The sequence below is a fragment of the Engystomops pustulosus genome, chromosome 1 (genome assembly GCF_040894005.1).
Source record: "Engystomops pustulosus chromosome 1, aEngPut4.maternal, whole genome shotgun sequence".
Taxonomy (NCBI): domain Eukaryota; kingdom Metazoa; phylum Chordata; class Amphibia; order Anura; family Leptodactylidae; genus Engystomops; species Engystomops pustulosus.
The window spans coordinates 188,246,300-188,262,663 of NC_092411.1; the positions used below are offsets into that span (position 1 = coordinate 188,246,300).

The 16,364-nt window shown below is 41.2% G+C and overlaps 1 protein-coding gene across 8 annotated transcripts in view; it reads right to left on the reverse strand.

The window, feature by feature from the left end:
* Window positions 1–16,364, reverse strand: part of SEPTIN11 (septin 11) — a 74,905-nt gene that overhangs the window by 24,125 nt on the left and 34,416 nt on the right. For all 8 annotated transcript variants that reach the window (XR_011848834.1, XM_072115659.1, XM_072115718.1 and 5 more), the window contains exons 4-9: window positions 7,783–7,969; window positions 5,206–5,367; window positions 4,232–4,328; window positions 3,922–4,090; window positions 1,225–1,357; window positions 807–994 (exon numbers count right to left, since the gene is read on the reverse strand). Coding sequence is in view for 7 of the 8 variants with exons in the window: in XM_072115659.1 (XP_071971760.1) it covers window positions 807–994; window positions 1,225–1,357; window positions 3,922–4,090; window positions 4,232–4,328; window positions 5,206–5,367; window positions 7,783–7,969 (936 nt within the window). In the remaining variant the exon portion in view is untranslated. The remainder of the gene's footprint in view (window positions 1–806; window positions 995–1,224; window positions 1,358–3,921; window positions 4,091–4,231; window positions 4,329–5,205; window positions 5,368–7,782; window positions 7,970–16,364) is intronic.

The following is a 16,364-nucleotide window of genomic DNA, read 5'->3' on the forward strand; positions in this document are numbered from 1 at the left end:
CATTAAAGGGATCCTGTCAATAAAATTTCTTCTATTTGTGTTTAGGAAGTAATTGGTAGGTCTCTTATTATACACAAATAACTAGAGACCTGTAGGCATAAGCCAGGGGGAGCTGTCCAAAGAGTCTTCTCCACATACTGCAATAACGCAACACGGCCTCCATCCCCATAAATATGTGCTCATAATTTAAGCTTCTTAATGCGTTATATAACCCTGCTTCTATCATTTATTATATTATATTGCTTGATCTATCTTAAGAGTTGAAACTTTCACCAGATATCTCCAAAATAATTTAAATGAGTATTTGGATAACTACACTATTGGCTTACTGTGTAAAATATATATCATGCAATCCCCTACCACACCCCTCTGGATTATATTATTGACTATTTAAAATTCCCCTATAAATTATATTTCTATTGAAGTTCTTAAAAACAACAAAGATGTGCATTGCACAAAGTTTCTTGAGTCTCCTATGTAATAATAAAATGAAATTTAAGTCTTTAAATATCATATGTATGACTAGTTAGCAATACTGCAACTGAGATGATTACCCATCATCCCTTTTCTCATTCTATACCTACATTTTAAGTATCAAAAGAATCTTTTGTGCTAAAAAACCAACTTAAACCTAAACAGCTCTGACGTTTACTATAGGATGTCACAACACATTATTATATTTTAATAAAAAAAAAAATTAACAAAAATAGAAGACCAGTTTCCCTTAATGAAGATGAGAAGATGGCAAGTAGTTGCATGCCATAAGCCAATGACTGAAAAGGGAGTAGTTACACAAGGCTGCTTACTTTTTCTTGTCTTTGTCTTTCTTGGTTTGCTGGGATCCAGCTTGTTGGGCTTGGGACTGAAGAAGTTGCGTTGCAGCCTTCTTCTTTTGGAACATGTTCACTTCTTCTTCAATCTCCTTTTTTTTGTCTTCTAACTTCTTCTTTTCTTCTTGGTGAGTTCTTTTGAGCAGGTCAAATTTTTCATGGAGCTAAGAGTTTGTAAACATACACAGTTTGGCACTGTATGTGACATGGTCCGGTTGTAAAGGTGCATAAATTATAATAACTTATTTGCAAGCTTGATAAGAAGCTAGTGTATGCTCTTGTGTTACCCTGCCCCTTTAATATTTAACAGTGAAGTCATGGAAGACTAAAGAAATACTCCTAACTACTTACAGGCAGTCCCCTCTATTTTCCGGATGACACTGGTGTCTCTTACCTCTTTCTCAGCTTCTTTCAGCTCTGCTTCCTTTTCTTTCACTCTCATGACAAACATTTGTCTCATTTCTTCCTCCTTCCTCTGTAGTTCTCCAAGGAATTCATTCCTCTTTGCTTCATAGGTTTCCTGAAGGCTGGTAATGTAAAATTTGCATAGAGTTAAAAAAATAAAAAATGAAAATTATTTAAATAACCAAAAGAAGATTTTAAAGGGTCCCATTATTCTACACTCCCCAAAATTACAAATACCCCCTTCCCCGACACCACAGGAAGCACTAGTGGAGACCGGTGAGCCAATCACTGGCTTAGGCGTGTCACCATTCCATCCACCGATTGTTGGGAGACACCAAGGAACTGCTGTGCAAAGTCAGGAGGGAGCAGTAAGTAACGTCTGCCTCCAGCAGAGCCCTCTAACACATAATTCTACTTTACTGGAAGCCCTTTTAAGGCATCCCTTCAATCAGAACGATAACGCTGAGTGGATTAAATAATGAATGCTATAAAATAATAATAATCATCTGGTAAATCTGTCTCCGTTGTGCTTCAATGGTGATGTGCCTCACATCCATGTGACTGCTGTTTACAAGCACTGGACTCACCCTACAGGAAGTACCACCAAAAGAGTGGGGGATTTATCAGGTGAGTAATGGAATTTGTTCTTTTTTTAATACTTCATGCTGGTTTCTCCAAAATCACATTGTTCAAATCACACAAACACCATTATGGTGCCTGTACATCTAAGATTCACATCAATAATGATAAATTCTGAAGCAAGGTGTAATGTATCCATAGTACAGCTTGTATATTACACATTTTACAGTCCCCAAAACATTCTACAAGTCCAAATATAATAAATATCAGTGTCTTACATAACTTAGGGACTGAATCAAGACCAAGATAGAATTTGCTCATTTGAAGGCCATGTATGAGACATAACAAAGCCTTGCCTGGAGCCTGTGAACAGTTCAGATTCTCATAGAAACAAAGAAAGCAGATTAGATCGGTTGAGGACATGGCTGAGAAAATGGATGCTTTTTCACTGCATTGTCTCAGCATGAAGTATTTAAGGAGGGGATAAATGCACATTTACTGGTGTGTGACATAGATACTACTTTCCCACAATTGTAAGAACAGGATATCCTGTTTTATTTTCTATAGTTTGGGTAAATGAAATAAGATATTTTACATCATCTCTACTTAAACACCGTTACATCTCATTATTTTGCTTTATTTCTGTATATCACATGTGTGCATTTCTCACATCAATCTGTACTTGTGCAAATGCAACTATAAAAAAAAAAACAACAAAAAAAACGCTATATCTCCTTCCAGGCCTAATATGGACAGATGGGGGCTTCAGGCATGCAGGAAGTCAGTCAGAAATTCCTTAAATACTTGAAAAGACATATCTAAAATCTGCTGTGGTAAAACAACGTATAATCTGCTGTTCGAGTAAACTGAGAAGCGAATCATCTGGTTTGCCACTCGCTCAGCTGACAGGATTGTATTACAAGTATGTGATTTCACTTAGAAAAGATCGCTGTGAGATAATAGGGGTGTTACAGCCAAGCCAACATGCCACATATATTTCACATAGACACATGAACCAAATGAATTTAGGAAATTGCTATCTCTGTGGCTTAACTTAAATATTTATTTCTTCGTCCATAGCAATGCACAAATTGATGCATTAACTTGAGTGATTGCCCCATCCAAGCACTTTCGGTATATACTCGAGTATAAGTAGACCCAAGTATAAGCCAATGCCCCTAATTTTACCACCAAAAACTAGGAAAACCTATTGACTCAAGTATAAGCAGAGGGTGGGAAATGCATTGTCACAGCCTCCCAGTATATAGCCAGCCCCCAGTAGTATACAGCCAGCCCGCCCCCAGTAGTATACAGCCAGCCAGCCCCAGTAGTATACAGCCAGTCCCCAGTAGTATACAGCCAGTCCCCAGTAGTATACCGCCAGCCAGCCCCCAGTAGTATACAGCCAGCCAGCCCCCAGTAGTATACAGCCAGCCAGCCCCCAGCAGTATACAGCCAGCCAGCCCCCAGCAGTATACAGCCAGCCAGCCCCCAGCAGTATACAGCCAGCCAGCCCCCAGCAGTATACAGCCAGCTCCTACCAGTATACAGCCAGCCCCCAGTAGTATGAAGCCAACCCCCAGTAGTATACAGCCAGCCCCAAGTAGTATACAGCTAGCCCCAAGTAGTATACAGCCACCCCCCAGTTTTCCCAGCACTTAAAAAAATTAAATTTACAGACTCACCTATGGGTGGTCCAGATGCTCACCGCGGCTCCTCATGTCCGCCTCTCTGCTGGCTGTTACAGCAGACAGAAGAGAAGTAGCGGGGACCGGAGCATCGTGGAGAAAACAAAGAGGAGTCGCGGCAACATTGGGGAGCCGCACCAAACATTGGGACCACTCGAAGGTGAGTATAAGGTTTTTTTAATTCACTCATGTATAAGCCGAGGTGAGGTTTTTCAGCACATTTTTTGTGCTGAAAAACTCTGCTTATGCACTAGTATATACAGTATCATTTCAACTTGGGCATTAGTTTTCTACAAATACATAGTACCCTGTACTATCCGAGTATCAGTAAATACTTGCAATCAGTCTGCAACTAGAAAGATGTTAGTGTGAACAAGGGTGAATAAGAGCTACCAAATTCATATTACATTCAGATTTACCTGAAGGGTTTGCTGTCTGGGTCTGTGTCTTTAAATCCCATTTCTTCCAGTTTGCAGCGCCTGTACAGCTCATAATGACGGGCATGAGTCTGCTCTCTTAAATCCTCCATGTTCACTCGTATCAACATTTCTCTTAGCTTCACAAAATCACAGTGGTTCTCGTTCTCAACTGTATGACAATAGAAAAGATTCTGTGACAACCTGAAAAAATAACAGTGCACTGACAACTGACAATGTTATTTTTCTAGCAGGATCTGGCACCTCCATGAAACTGTGAGACAGACAGTTATGTAATATGAAAGAAACTTACCCTGGACAATACCCCATGGATACTGCCTTGCTTTAGCCATCTTGTTGCCAATTTTCACTTCTTCAGTACTTCCAACAACTGCAAATGGAAGATGTACCTACAATAAAATAAAAGTAGTAGTAACAGTAGCTCATAAGCATCAAAATATTGAAATATATGTTAGAAAAATACTAGAAAAAAACAAAACAAAAAAAACACAAGAGGAGCAGTGACGTGGACATGGTAATCCACCAGTAGTCAAAGAGTGAAGTAGTGCTAATAATTTTTTTGTTCTTTTAAGAACATGCACAAATATAGAGGTAGCAGTAAGAAAGTGATGTGACTGGAAATGCTCTAAACACAGAGAAAAAAAAATGTATTTATTTGTAGACCACCGCTGGACGTCAGGCTATAAATCACATGGTCACTGGGAGGAATACAATGCCCGCAAGCATTTCCAGTGTAGCCCTGGTTTCTTCATAACCTTTTGGTTCATTTCTGTTTGCTTGCACCTTTGACCTGCAACTTAAGTCCCCAGGAAATAACTATATTGGCCTTGAAAGTGCTTTTTCTTCTGCATTTATAAATAATGCTGCCAAATTGAAGCATTTTAAGCCATAGACTGTGCTACATATACAAAATGAATATATATACACACTTTTGCATTTTCCATTTGACCCGGATTTATTTATTTTTTTAAATCGCCTAAATACTTTCAACTAGACTTATGAATTAGTTAGTACTTTTGATATCAGGGATTTAGGGTTCTAATTAAACAAAACCTTTCTGAACCGATTTTAAGTCATAAGGATCAGGTTCATCACACGACAGTGCTGTAGAATTGTTGAAATTTTCCTGATGAATAAAAATTGCAGCCTCTCTACCTATGAAACAAATCATTTAATCTTTAGACAACAAAAGGTTTAAAACAAAGTTAAATCCAATATACAAACTTTAAAGGGGCAGAAGTTTACACCAACAAAACAGAAACTTACGCTCATTGTGGCATTGATCTCTGCTACGGTCTCTTCATCGGTAGGAAACTGGTAGATCTGGACTCCATTGCTGACCAGTTCACTCATAATTTTGCTTTTGAATTTGTGGAGCTCATTTTTGGCAATGGTATCTGCTTTTGCAATGATGGGGATGATATTCACCTAAAATTCAAAAACCATTTTAGCAAACTGAACTATGAAAAGCACTGACTTATTAAGTAATTGGAATCAAATTTTGTATAGTGGGCTGTATATGCGGAGCTGTATGTAACTGAGTAACATTAATTTAAAGAGGACCTATACGTTTTTAGTATTCAGTATTAGTATTTAGGAGCATCATATCCAAAAATTTGTACATACACCATTCCCAGCATTTCGTCAATTGCAATGTACTACACTCAATTACTGTCTACATGACTACAGTAGTGACCGTTTCATAACTGCTGTAAGAACATTAAGGTAGTTTTAAGTGCCTTGCGTTTGTGTACAGGTCAACACTCAGACCTGTGATTGGCTGCAGCACTGACTGAAGCATGCATCTGCCCTCATATGGCAAGCCAAAAGACAACGGTAGCATGACAAATGCAGAACAGTGAACCAGGGTCTGTCACCGGATTGAGTTTTACATTTGAGTTGGACAATCCCTTTAGGCAAACATTCACTGCTCTATTTCTACTTCTGTAGATGGATGATATAAAGACCCTCTTCTATTAAAAGAATTAAATATTGAGAACATCTGGTTAGGAAGAATATTGTGGCATTGTTGTATTGTGGATCACATACACTCAATGCACACCTCAATACTGCGTTTTTGAAAAAGCCATCTAACAAATCAATAGCCCCCACACAACTTCTGCTCTGAATAAAACACAATATATTTTGTAAATTAACTTCTACATAGTTCTATAACTTATTTAGAAGTTGATTATTAAAGGAAAAATTATTAAAGGAAATCTATCAGAATCAGTAATTCTTTTTGTGTGTGTAATTGTGTTTCTTTTAAGCAGTAATGCCCTCAATTAGCCCCCCCCCAAAAACTTTAAAAAATATGCTTATTAGGCAGCGGGGCTCCGGCTCAAGTCCCCTGAACCCCTCCTGGCGCAGCGATCTTTTAATTTATTCATGCCGCCCCTCTCAGAGGCTTGCCTTGTTGCACTGCACTCAGAGTGAAGTCACCCGGCTGTCTGTAAATCTCGCACATGCGCCTTAGAATCTCCCTTGTGCATCAAGTTGATCAGTGCGGCGGCCTCCGTGAGGGGGGATAGATTAAAAGAGGGCAGCGGTGAGAGGGGCTCAGGTGACTGGCTAAGACCTTTTAAAGATTTTAAGAAAGTACACTTTAACAAAAATTATTTTTGTAATTTGTAATTTGGGTGCTAGATATATAAAAGTCCACATACAGTAGCAACAGATGTGATTCTCTTCAAGTTCAGTAAGTACAAATATTCGGTCAGGAAATGTGGTACAGTCATTTATATAACAAAGCAGGAAACAAATTCCATGTTCTCCTCCTCCCTAAACTGAAGAAGTTTTACGTAGTGTCACCAGTCTAAAAATAACAAACCGATGTCAGCTTAAGGTTTACTGCAGTTTTTTTTTCAGATTTTTGGCTTTTATAAAAGGGGAACTTTCCTGACATGCATTTTAAGCTTTGTATAATAACCTTCCATTTCGGGCCTTCAAAATTGTATGTAGCCTGACAGTTAAACAGCCTAGTACTAAAGTAGTAGAGAAAAAGAAAAGAGCTCAATAAGTACCTTGTCTTAACATTGACAATGAGGCTTACACATATTTTGCATAGTTTACAGGCCAAACATGTCTTACTTGTTCCTGATCTTTAGTATAAAGGGTTAAAGGGGTATTCCCATCTGGGCATCCACATTTAATTTACTTCATTTGCCATATGTAAACATTTCTTCAATTGGATGTTATTAAAAAAAATGTTTCTGTGTTAAGATAATTTCTCTTAAACAAGATGGCTTCCTCGGATACGACCACCCTGCACTCTGGCAGCTGTGGCCAGACATGTGCTATTGAGCCCTGCCTGACCACCTGGCTTCACCAATCATTACTACAGGACGACTGTGCGACATGCAGTAGCTCCCAGATATTTCATATACAAAAACCGTTTCTTTGTTCAATCACTCCAGCAGAGGTGGCGTGAAAGGGGGCATTGTGAGCCTTTTAGGGGCGATGTTTAGTGAGCCGGCCCACGTCAGCACATGGAGAGGAAGCAGCAATCTGAGGGGGATAGCAAAGAAACTACTGAATATAGATAATAAAGATAATAGGCAAAGTTGTTTTACATCCCAAGAGCCATTGATTTGTGGAAAAAAAATAACCTTTACAGTAACTCTTTAATGAAAATAATGACACAAAACTCCCTTGCCAGCTATAAATATAGAAGTATTGGTTTTAATAAAAGGATACTATCGATAAGAGCCGAGCAATGTTTTTAACATTTAAAGTTTACTGAAAGATAAGGTTCTCTCCTGGAGATTTCATGTATTGTTTGTGCTTTGCCACATTATAGAAAAGCTGTACATAATTTAATGTTGGTCAGTTCTAGGCTAGTACCTTACTATCAAGCTTCTTCATTGTAACCAGATCTAGAGATTTTAATGAATGGCCGGTGGGTGCAATGAAGTAGAGGCAGGCGTGAATCCTTGTGTCATGGTAGTTGAAAAGCGATCTTTTGATTTTCAGTTCTTCTTGTAGATATGCCTCGAACTGTGCATCAATGTACTCCACGATAGGCCGGTAGCTGAAATCAAATAAGTGGCATAACATTCAATTAGTTTTGCAGGGTTTTTCCTGATGTTATTGAGCATATAGGGAAACTAATCAAGCCACTAGAAAAAGAGAAACCTTATTGCAAGGAAATATCCATAGTACAGCTTTATTACTAGTAACCTTAACTTGTATGATGAATCAAAAGGGTTGAGTATAACTGGAACAGATGCTTTGACATTTTTCATTCATCGTGATTATGGGAGGGTCTCTACTAACCCCAGTAATAATGTGTCAGTGTAGGATGTGTCATCCAAATACTTTAAAGGGAACCTGTCACCAGGAGACCCATTTTTAGCACTCCCCCAGTCCCCACAGAGCATAGTACATACACTGCCAAAGTGTTTTTGTATAAAAAATTGGTTTTACAGAAAAAAAGATATGTTATATTGTACCTTGCTGTGTGACTAGGCAGTTGCCAATTGGGAGGGGCTGGAAAGGAGCAGTCCCCCCCCACCCTTGGGAAACATCTGACCTTTTCAAATATATGAATAACTCCCCACACTCGGGATTGGCTGTAGAGGAGCAGGGGGCGTCGCTAAGCCAAGTGATGGTTTTTTTCATATATTTGAAAAGGTCACTTGGAGTAGCTGTTCCCCAAGGGTGGGGGGGACTGCTCCTTTCAAGACCCTCCCTTTTGCCAACTGCCTAGTCACACAGCAGATGCTAATGAAAGGTACAATATAACATATCTTTTTTTCTGTAAAACCAATTTTTTTATACAAAAACACTTTGGCAGTGTATGTACTATGCTCTGTGGGGACTGGGGGAGTGCTAAAAATGGGTCTCCTGGTGACAGGTTCCTTTTAAGAATTTCTCACCTTCACTGCTGACATACTTATATAACATTTCTATAATAAATAAATAAGGAAATCCATTAGAAACTTCCTGGAAAGCAAGAGCAAGTTTCTAAAACTAGCCTTTTCTTTATCACAAGTTATCCAAGAACACTGTAAAAAGCACATAAATTTACCTACGCACTTAAAGAGGGCATTTTCTTCCCTCAATGAGAGCCTATTTTTTTTATAAATATTGTCACTCCACCGATGCTGGAGCAGTTGGAATGTATTATTTCTCTATCCCCCAGCGTTCCTCAGCTATCCATGCTGTTTTGGCACCCAATCTGCTAATTAAACTCTGTAGTTAGGTGGGCAGTCTTGGCATCCATGACACTGCCCCATCTAAGGAGCTTAACTAGCATATTGGGTGCCAAAACTAACAAACAGTGAGGCCAGAAAAACATACTAGCTATTCTGAAAAAAAGTAAAATGACACCAAATAAAAAAAGCGTGTGTTGGATTTGGTGGAAGTGGGGAGTTTTCTTGTTAAGAAAATGTCGGACTGAAAGAAATTTGAAAGATAATGAGGGATTTAACACCCCTTTGTCGGGTTTATTTTTTGAGATTTTTTTTTGTTTCCGTTGAGACAAAACATAGTAAAAGAAACCAGACAACGTAGGGATAAATCACCCTAAAGATTTTTATGACCTATGCACAGGAAAGCATCAATATCGGATATGTGGGCTCGAACACTTCAAATAAATAAGAGAAAAGGATCACCTCACCACTCTTCTTGAGAGTACAAACACTGGTACTCACCAATCCCTATCCACAGTGTCCATGTTTGTTTAGAGCGATACCAGCACCAAACTATCAGGAGCAAAACTTTGTGATCTTTATTGAAGTCATCGTAAAACAATGTAACTAGTAACATCTTCACAACAACATTTAGCAATAGCAAAGGCTTAAGCCATGAGTAAGTATGCCAAGAGCATTTGAAACACTTTGATTTGCTACTGCCAGTTTGCTGAAGATGAGGCAGCTTCCATGTATTGTTTTAGATGAATAAATAAAGGTTGCAACATTTTGCTACAAATAGTTTGCTACTGGATCCTTTCTAAATAAACGTCTGACAACTTTGGCAACTTCAAATCAAGGAACAAGGACCTTAAAGCAACAAAATACACTAAAACGTGTGGGTACAGTTTAACCAAACCGAATTTTTTGTATGATTGTGGCATTTTATTAACCAGGCGCAAGGTTTTTTTCACTAGAGAATGGCCAGTGCCAAGTTTAAGAAATGACCAGTCCAGTCATACGGCAGAGCTTTGATATATTCATCTTTTCCTGTCCAGACTTCCTCATGGACTCTATATTTCAACAAGCTCAATCTCATGGGAGTGCACAGTAGAAGAAAGGGCTGTGATTGATTCAGCCTTGTGTGATCATTTTGCCCATAAATAGAGAACACAGTGATAAAATAGGTTACTGAAGGTCTGAATGTCACGAGGAAGTAAAAAAGAGCACAATGTAATATTTTTATTCAATGAAATCTGATTTGTAAGCTTGGGATGTAGGCCTGAGAAGTCAATTTACCACTGTTGTTAAAAGATAAATTTAATCTTATGGTAGACCTTACTGTCCGACGACAAACCTCATTGATTGTAACCTCATCTGCTATAGGGGAACATGAATGTTGCAGCAAAATAATGGAACATTACTATACCTTACTGTATGTGAACGGATCTTATTTTGTTGTACTACTCATATTACATGGTTTCAAGAGTATCGAAGAACAAGACTAAGATATTGCGAATCTCCATAAACCGCTCCACTAAACCACCATTGCAAGAGCGAATAAACATGTACACCCTATATACAGCCGATACATCCACACTATTGGGAACACTAACAGAAAGCTTTTGACACAAACACCTGCGATGCTATTGTTAGGAGTAAGCATTATTCTGCTATTCATTGAACCACTTTGCATAAAAAGATCAAATCAAAACCAACGTTCACGCAGGACTGAACACAACAGAAAGCGGGACATCTTTATGGTAATGACAATTTCCATAAAACAGATTTACTATATATCTATATATGTATACACATAAAGGCAGGGCCGGCTCCAGGTTTTAGTGGGCCCCTGGGCGACAGAGCTCTAGTGGGCCCCTTTATGGGCCGCCAGTAGTCACACTGCCCCCCCCTCCCCCGCATGGACACACTGCCCCCCCATCCCCATGTACACCCCCCCCCCTCCTGTATACACACTTCCCTCCTCCTCCTGTATACACACTGCCCCCCCTCCTCCTGTATACACACTGCCCCCCCTCCTCCTGTATACACACTGCCCCTTCTCCTCCTGTATACACACTGCCCCCTCTCCTCCTGTATACACACTGCCCCCTCTCCTCCTGTATACACACTGCCCCCCCTCCTCCTGTATACACACTGCCCCCCCTCCTCCTCCTGTATACACACTGCCCCCCTCCTCCTCCTGTATACACACTGCCCCCCTCCTCCTCCTGTATACACACTGCACCCCCCTCCTCCTGTATACACAGTGCCCCCCTCCTCCTGTATACACAGTGCCCCCCTCCTCCTGTATACACACTGCCCCCCCTCCCCCTGTATACACACTGCCCCCCTCCTCCTGTATACACACTGCCCCCCTCCTCCTGTATACACACTGCCCCCCCTCCTCCTGTATACACAGTGCCCCCTCCTCCTGTATACACACTGCCCTCCCTCCCCCTGTATACATAGTGCCCCCCACTGTATACACACTGCCCTCCCTCCCCCTGTATACATAGTGCCCCCCCTGTATACACACTGCCCTCCCTCCCCCCGTATACATAGTGCGCCCCCTGTATACACACTGCCCTCCCTCCCCCTGTATACATAGTGCCCCCCCCCTGTATACCCACTGCCCCCCTCCTCCTATATACACACTGCCTCCCCCTCTTCCTTTATACACACTGCCTCCCCCTCTTCCTATATACACACTGCACCCCCCCCTCCTGTATACACTCTGCCCCCCCTCTTCCTTTATACACTCTGCCCCCCCCCTCTTCCTGTATATTCCCTGGCCCCTGTAAGTCTCCCCCTCACCTTACTGATGCAGGTCTCTCTGTGTGGTCACTCCTTTCCCCGGCAGGTCATGTGACCATGACGTCATCACAGGTCCTTCAACCTTTGATGCTGCAGCTCCTGCCGGGGAAAGCAGTGAGTGACTGCACATTTTCTCATCGCGATCTGTGTCCGGAGGCACTTGCCCGGGTTAGCCGGGTGCTGGCGCCGGGCCTGCATAAAGGCTAACACATGTCTACATTACCGAAAACCAGTAAAAGCCACAATCTCAAGAGAACAACGGTGAAGCTCCAGCCACCGTACTTCATAACATTCTATCAACTGAATGGCATCCAGAATATTAACCCTTTAATGGTAAGTAGATGTAAAAGTCCAGAAAGGTAGAGGATGTGGTATCAACAAGTCTGATCATCTGGGAACAGCTTACACCGTTTCTCGTCAAGTGTGCATGCATATTGGATTTCTGGAGGACATCCATGTAACTGAAAAGTATCTAAGATAAATGGCCCAACTTAATTGGTCTAATAAAGCAAGAAAGACCCTGTCATGAGGATTTGGGTCCACGAGTTATAACCATCCTGTTATGCAGGACAGTGAACAGATCACAATGATTTCTTCTATATTCTGGGAGATTCAGCGCATCACAAAAAAAGATTTTCTGAACGTAGCATCAAGGCAGTGTAGTTGGAGACAATTTTGAAGTCAGATTAATGATAAAATGGACCGACTCACAAACATATAGCACATTATAAAAATGTCGACATTTACTTTAAGTGTCTGTTCTATTCCTGATCTAAGGATTTAGGCCAGGGGAGAGCAACATTTATTGGTCCAAGGGCCATATTGCAATATACTGCTTAACTTTAAGGGGCCACATCAGTTACCAGCACCAACAACCACAGTACAGCCTGGGCCGGATTAAAGGAGGGGCTCCTGGGGCTCTAGCCCCGGGGCCCCCACCACTTTCACTTTTTAAGGCTGTCTCAGCTGACTGCTTCTGTGTGTGAAGCGCAGCAGCCCGTGGCCGCCAGCATCGCACATAGGGGTCTAGGATTTCAGCTGTGTCAGTGAGACACAGCTTCATTGCTGGGGGAGCTGCCGATGAACTGTTTTGGCGGCAGCAGGTTGTGATGGGATGCCGGCGGGGATTGATGATGTCATAGAGCCAGCGTTGTGGGATCACAGGAAGGGAAGGTAAGGTAAGCATCAAGTTTATTATTTTGTGGCCATTTTCCACAGGGGACGGCTAAATTCTGCTGGGGGCTGTATGCTACAGGGGGGCAGGCTGGCTGTATGCTACAGGGGGGCAGGCTGGCTGTATGCTACAGGGGGGCAGGCTGGCTGTATGCTACAGGGGGGCAGGCAGGCTGTATGCTACAGGGGGGCAGGCAGGCTGTATGCTACAGGGGGGCAGGCAGGCTGTATGCTACAGGGGGTCAGGCAGGCTGTATGCTACAGGGGGTCAGGCAGGCTGTATGCTACAGGGGGTCAGGCAGGCTGTATACTACAGGGGGTCAGGCTGGCTGTATGCTACAGGGGGGCAGGCTGGCTGTATGCTACAGGGGGGCAGGCAGGCTGTATGCTACAGGGGGGCAGGCAGGCTGTATGCTACAGGGGGGCAGGCAGGCTGTATGCTACAGGGGGGCAGGCAGGCTGTATGCTACAGGGGGTCAGGCAGGCTGTATACTACAGGGGGTCAGGCAGGCTGTATACTACAGGGGATCAGCTCCAAGTTTTGCATTGTTTAAATGCATTCAGAGGAAACATAGATGTGATCAGCACAAGTCCCTCCCTGTTCCGGTTGCATTGCAGGTGAAATGTGACCACACCCAGAATTTCATAGGTCTTGGAAAGCAACTGCTCAAGGTATTCTGTGATTATATACTCTAAATGATTCAACTCAAAAGTGGATCTTATCCAGGAAATAATAAGCCCCCATATAAACATGTTAAGATAAAATAAACATTTTATGGCCTGTAAAATGTAATAATGCAACTCTGCTCTGAATGGCGCCTCCTTCCCTTCTGTGCCCGGCCGCTTCCCGTACAGCAGTTTACCACAACATATGGGGTATCAATGTACTCGGGAGAAATTGGGTATTAAACTTTGTGGAACTTTCAGTCATTTAATCCATTGTGAATGTTTAATTTTGGGCCAAAAATAATGTATTGTCAAAAAAAGTTACAAATTGTAAATTTCACCTCCACTTTGTTTTTACCCCTGTAAAACACTTAAAGGGTTAACATAATTCTTAAAGTTGGTTTCTCGTACATTGAGTGGTGCCGTTTCTATAATGGGGTAGTTTATGTGGTTTTAATATTATTAGGGCTCTCAAAGTTACTTGAAAACTGAGCAGGTGCCTGTAAATATAGGTTTTGGGGATTTTCATAAAAATGTGATAAAATGCACTCACAATTCTAAGTCCCATTACAACCTAGGAAACCGAGAGGATGCGGAAAAAGCCATGCCAACATAAAGCGGACATTTGGAAATGTTATTTATAAAGTTATTTGGGTGATATGACTATCTACTTAAAAAAAGGAATTTAGAACTTTGAAAATTTAAATTTTTCCAAATTTTTTACAAATTTCTATTTTTTTTCCATAATTAAACGCAAAAGATATCATCCAAATATTTCCACTAATTTGAAGTACAATGTGTGACGAAAAACAATCTCAAAAGGACCTGGGTATGTTAACCCCTTACCGCTCTGCGCCGTAGCTGTACTGCGCTGAGTCCCGCGAATAGCGCTCAGCGCAGTACAGCTACTGCGCAGAGACGATGCCGGTTCAGCGCTGTATAGCAGCCGAACCGGCATCGTTAGCCGCGGGATTTCAACGGTAATCTACCGTTGACATCCCCGGCTAACACCCGCGGTCGGAGTGGGCTCCGATCGCGGGTGTTTAACCCGTTAAATGCCGCGGTCAACGCGACCGCGGCATTTAACATGCCTTCTGGGGGTCTTTACATCACAATCGGCCCCCCTGCACCGTTTTCGGGGGGGCCGATTGCTGTTTTGCCACCTCTGGGGTCCGATCGGGACCCCAGAGAAGCCTTGAGGGTTTACCTTTAAGATGGCGTCTGTGACGTCATCTTAAAGGCAAAGTGTCAGCCTATGCATCTGCATAGGCTGGCACTGATAATACCCTGCAATACATTAGTATTGCAGAGTATTATCAAGAACAAGCAATCAGATGATTGCTTGTTCATATCCCATGGTGGATCATGTAAAAAAATGTAAAAAAAATGTTTTTCAATAAAAAATTACTTTATAAATCACTAAAAATGCCCATAAGCCCCAAAACATATAAAGAGACATATAACACTCAAAAAAGTCTAAATCATAACACAAACCCCACATATATAGTATCACCGCGTCCGTAACAATCCATAGAATAAAACTAAATAACTATTGAACCCATATGATGAACGCCGTAAAAAAAAAACGTTAAAAACCCGCCAAAAATTATGATTTTTACCTATTATATCCCACTAAAAATGCAATAAAAAGTGATCAACAAAACATATGTACTCCAGAATGATATTGTTGCAAAGAACAACATGTCCCGCAAAAAACAAGCCATCAACCAGCTCTGTAGCCAAAAACGTAACAATGTTATGCCACTTGGAAGACGGCGATGCAAAAATGATAGATTTTTCCCCACATTAGGGTTTTATTTGGCAAATTTAGTAAAACATAAGAAAAAATATTCATGTCTGGTATCCCCGTAATCGTATCGACCCATAGAATAAAGATAACATGATTATTAGGCTATACGGTGAACACAAAAAAAAAAAAAAGTAAAAAATCCAGTACAGAATTGATGCTTTTCTACTCATGACCTCAAAAAAAGTTCCAAAATTTTCAACAATAGGTGATACCAACCCCAAAATGGTAACACTGGAAAAAGCATCTCGTCCCGCAAAAAAAATGCCGTCACATGGCCCAAATAACGGAAAAGCGAAAATGTTATAGCCTTCAAAAGGGGGCAACGAGGAAACTAAAATCCTGGCAGCTGCAGGGTGCTCCTTCCCTTCTGCGCCTTGCTGTGCCCCCATAACACAAGTAATGTCCACATGTGGGGGGTCGCTGCACTCAGGAGACATTGTAGAACAAATTTTATGGCGAGTTTTCTCTTTTTATCTTTTGGAAATGTGTAAATTTTAGGGCTAGATGAACGTATAACCGACAAAATTTGACCATTCTAAATTTCACCGCCATTTTGATTCAATTACTATGAAGATCTCAAGGGGTTAACAATCTTTGTAAATGCTGTTTCTGATAGTTTGAGGGGTGCAGATTTGAAAATGGGTTGGTTATATAGGGGGTTTTGTTGCTAAATATGTAAAATTTGATTTCAAACAGTATTTATCCCCAAAATAGTCAATTCCGAAAATACGGAAAATCGCTATTCGATTTGTAGGCCGCGTGACGTCAAAATAAATTATCCAAACATTTCAAAAATTATGAAAATGTTAAGTAGACAAATGGGAAAT